Raw genomic sequence first — 201 nt, 5'->3', positions numbered from 1 at the left:
TCCCATTCCTCACCTCCAGATCATTCACGCCGTAGACAATGAGGGCGTAACCCTGATGCCTGACGCTGCCCCGGATGACGCTCAGGTTAGGGAAGAGCTGCCCCAGGGACGTCAAGCCTCGGACCCGATACACCAGCAGGAATTCGGTGATCTCGACGAGTTCGGGGAAAGACCAGTTCTTCCAGTCCTCTTCGGTTGCCT

General features: G+C 58.2%; 1 protein-coding gene across 1 annotated transcript in view; it reads right to left on the bottom strand.

Moving 5' to 3' along the window:
• The window catches only part of LOC119586923 (insulin receptor-related protein-like), a gene marked incomplete in the record, with an annotated part of 99,749 nt that overhangs the window by 38,639 nt on the left and 60,909 nt on the right, over positions 1-201 (bottom strand). Inside the window, 1 exon segment of the mRNA XM_037935652.1 lies at positions 14-199. Coding sequence (XP_037791580.1) covers positions 14-199 — 186 coding nt within the window.

This window comes from Penaeus monodon, chromosome 22 (assembly GCF_015228065.2).
Source record: "Penaeus monodon isolate SGIC_2016 chromosome 22, NSTDA_Pmon_1, whole genome shotgun sequence".
Lineage (NCBI taxonomy): Eukaryota > Metazoa > Arthropoda > Malacostraca > Decapoda > Penaeidae > Penaeus > Penaeus monodon.
The sequence above is the reverse complement of the archived record's forward strand: the minus strand, read 5'-3'. Positions and strand labels throughout refer to the sequence as shown.